Source organism: Mastomys coucha, unplaced genomic scaffold (assembly GCF_008632895.1).
Source record: "Mastomys coucha isolate ucsf_1 unplaced genomic scaffold, UCSF_Mcou_1 pScaffold13, whole genome shotgun sequence".
NCBI classification, from domain to species: Eukaryota; Metazoa; Chordata; class Mammalia; order Rodentia; family Muridae; genus Mastomys; species Mastomys coucha.
This window is the reverse complement of record NW_022196895.1, coordinates 57078240-57080696: the sequence shown is the minus strand read 5'-3', so window position 1 is coordinate 57080696 and position 2457 is coordinate 57078240. Positions and strand designations below refer to the sequence as shown.

Sequence of the window (2457 nt, the reverse complement as noted above, 5' to 3'; positions counted from 1 at the left end):
AGGGACAGGAAGGGGAGAGGAGGAGGAAGGAGGGAAGGAAGGAGAGAGGGAAGGAGGGAGGGAGGGAAGGAGAGAGAGGAGGAGGGAGGGAAGGAGAGAGGAGGAGGAGGAAAGGAAGGAGAGAGGGAGGGAAGGAGAGAGAGAAGGAGGAGGGAAGGAAGGAGGGAAGAAGGAAGAAAGGATGAGATGAAGGAGGAAAGGGAGAGAGAGAAATTGAAAAGAACGTAAAGACAGGTGAAGCACACATGACCAGAGCTTGACCTTCAAATCTAGGGAAAGTTTATGGTATTTGATGTATCAGTCTCTAAGAAATTAGCAAATACTTTTATAATAAAACACTAAGTTTAAAGAGCTTATAAGAATTATAAGAACAAAAATTATCAAGTCAGCATATGAAGAATATTGGGCTAAACTCAATAGACATTTTAAGATTAAAAACAGTCTCTAAGCCCTGTGTGGTGGTGCATGCTTTTATCCCAGCACTTGGGACACAAAAGCTGGTGGATGTCTGAATTCAAGGCTGGCCCGGTCTGCATAGAGAGTTCCAGGCCAGCCAGAGCTGTCTGAAACAAAACAAAACAAATCAAAACAAAAAACAATGTCTAAGACCAGTTGATATAGATGCCTGCTGTATGTGCTGCCATCTCTCAACTCCTGATTCTTTAACTGTCCAGTGGCCTGGGTGGCTTCTTCCTTCCAGAGGGCTGTGCCCCTGCCGGCTGTGTGGTCAGCTACTGGATGCAACAGGACTTGGATGCAGGTGCACCCCCTGGACTGGGGTTCCCTCCTGGCTGGTTCCCGGAAGCAGCTGTGAGGGACAGGAAAGCACACAGCAGGTCAGAGGGGCCTGCAGCAAACCTGCCTTTGACTCTTTTGGACCAAATTCAAAGCTTTGCATCTTCAGAGAGCAGACGGGGAGTCAGGAGAAGTGGAGGAACCAGAGGTTCTTCCCCACTGAGAAGCCTCACAGAGTGACTAAGGTCAACCAACACCTGTGAGAAAAGGGGAGCTGTAGGGACTGACTTGGGAGAGAGAACTCCCAAGGAGCAGTTACCAGTTAGCTCCAGCCACTTCCATCCAGTCTACTTGTGTGGCCAGATCTTGAACTTTTAAAAAGTTTGTTAGATCTGGAGTGTCCCAGCTTTGAAATGTGGATAGCGAATTCACATTTTAAGAAAAAGCTCCTGGGCTCGAAAGAGAACTCAGGGGTAGAGCACTTGCTCAGAATTTATTAGGCCTGGGTTCAACTCCCTGCACTACTGTTTTAAAAAGGAAAACAGCAGGCCTCATGTTTATACAAACCTGCTCCCACAGACAGCTCATGCACTAGCTAAATCCACCCACGTGGGCAGTGATATATGAGACCCTGGGGAGATAGCAAGGGTGGCTCCATCTTCAGAGCCGCTCTTTTCAAATAAGCCCAGCCTGCCCATAGAAGAACTGCAGACCAGACAGGGTCTGTCCTGAGAACAGAGAGATGTATGCTCAGAAAGTCAGGCAGCCTATGACAGGGACAAGAAGCCAAGTCCTGTGAGGAAACAGAACACACAGCTAGACAAAGAGATAATTCGGGAGAACGGGGAGGGGGTGTGTGTGGGGTATGGTGTCATATGATGTCATGTGATGGGTGCCGGGACAAATTCCATTTGAAGCTAGGATCAGTTGTGTGCTCTGGCTCTTTGCAGTCTTGGCTTCTAGTCTCTGCTCCACCCTGACCAACTTCTCTTCCTGCACACAGCCTTCGTCAATCTGTCTCCGTCTCTCCCTCTCTCTGATTACATTTATTAGTTGGGGCGGCACACACGCCATAGCCCATATGGAGGTCAGAGCACCGCTTTTGAGAATCAGTCCTTCCCTTCCCCCTACTGAGGCGAGGTCTCTTGTTCCTGCTACTCTGTGTGCCCCAGGCCTCTGAGCTACCCCCCATCCTGATGTAGAAATGCTGAAGGTGCAGATTCGTGCTGCTCTATCTGGCTTTTTATGGGTTCCAGGATTGGACTCGGGTCATCAGATATACACAGCAAGCGTTTTTATGAGCTGGGCTATCTTGCTAGGCCCGCTCCTTTTTGTTATTGTGTTTTGTTTGCTTGTTTTGTTATCTTTTTAGAGGAGGCTGGTCTTAAAATTCAAAGTAATTTTCCTATCTTAGTTTCTTGAGTGCTGGGATTACAAGCATGTGTTCCTGTGCTTAACTTCACACAACCCCCTTGTATACCTGGTTATGTATGAGTATGTGTGTGTATGTATGGAGGGGAGGTGGGTGGGCACACATTCATATGTTTAAATTCAGATGCTGCATGCCATGGGACACATGTAGAAGACGGTCAAAGGACAACTTCAGATGTTAGCACTCACCATATTTCAAGCAGGGTCTCTTATTCATTATTTGAGGCTAGCTGACCTGTGAGGTCTCTCTCCCTTTCTCCCTTCCTTTCTCCCTCCCTCCCTCCCTCCCTC

The 2457-nt window shown here is 48.1% G+C and overlaps 1 protein-coding gene across 5 annotated transcripts in view; it reads right to left on the bottom strand.

The window, feature by feature from the left end:
- Positions 1-454: 454 nt before the first annotated feature.
- The window catches only part of Pde6a (phosphodiesterase 6A), a 106178-nt gene continuing 104175 nt past the window's right edge, over positions 455-2457 (bottom strand). For all 5 annotated transcript variants that reach the window (XM_031365800.1, XM_031365799.1, XM_031365797.1 and 2 more), the window contains one exon: positions 455-808. In XM_031365800.1, the coding sequence (XP_031221660.1) occupies positions 732-808 (77 nt within the window). In that variant the 3' untranslated portion in view covers positions 455-731. The remainder of the gene's footprint in view (positions 809-2457) is intronic.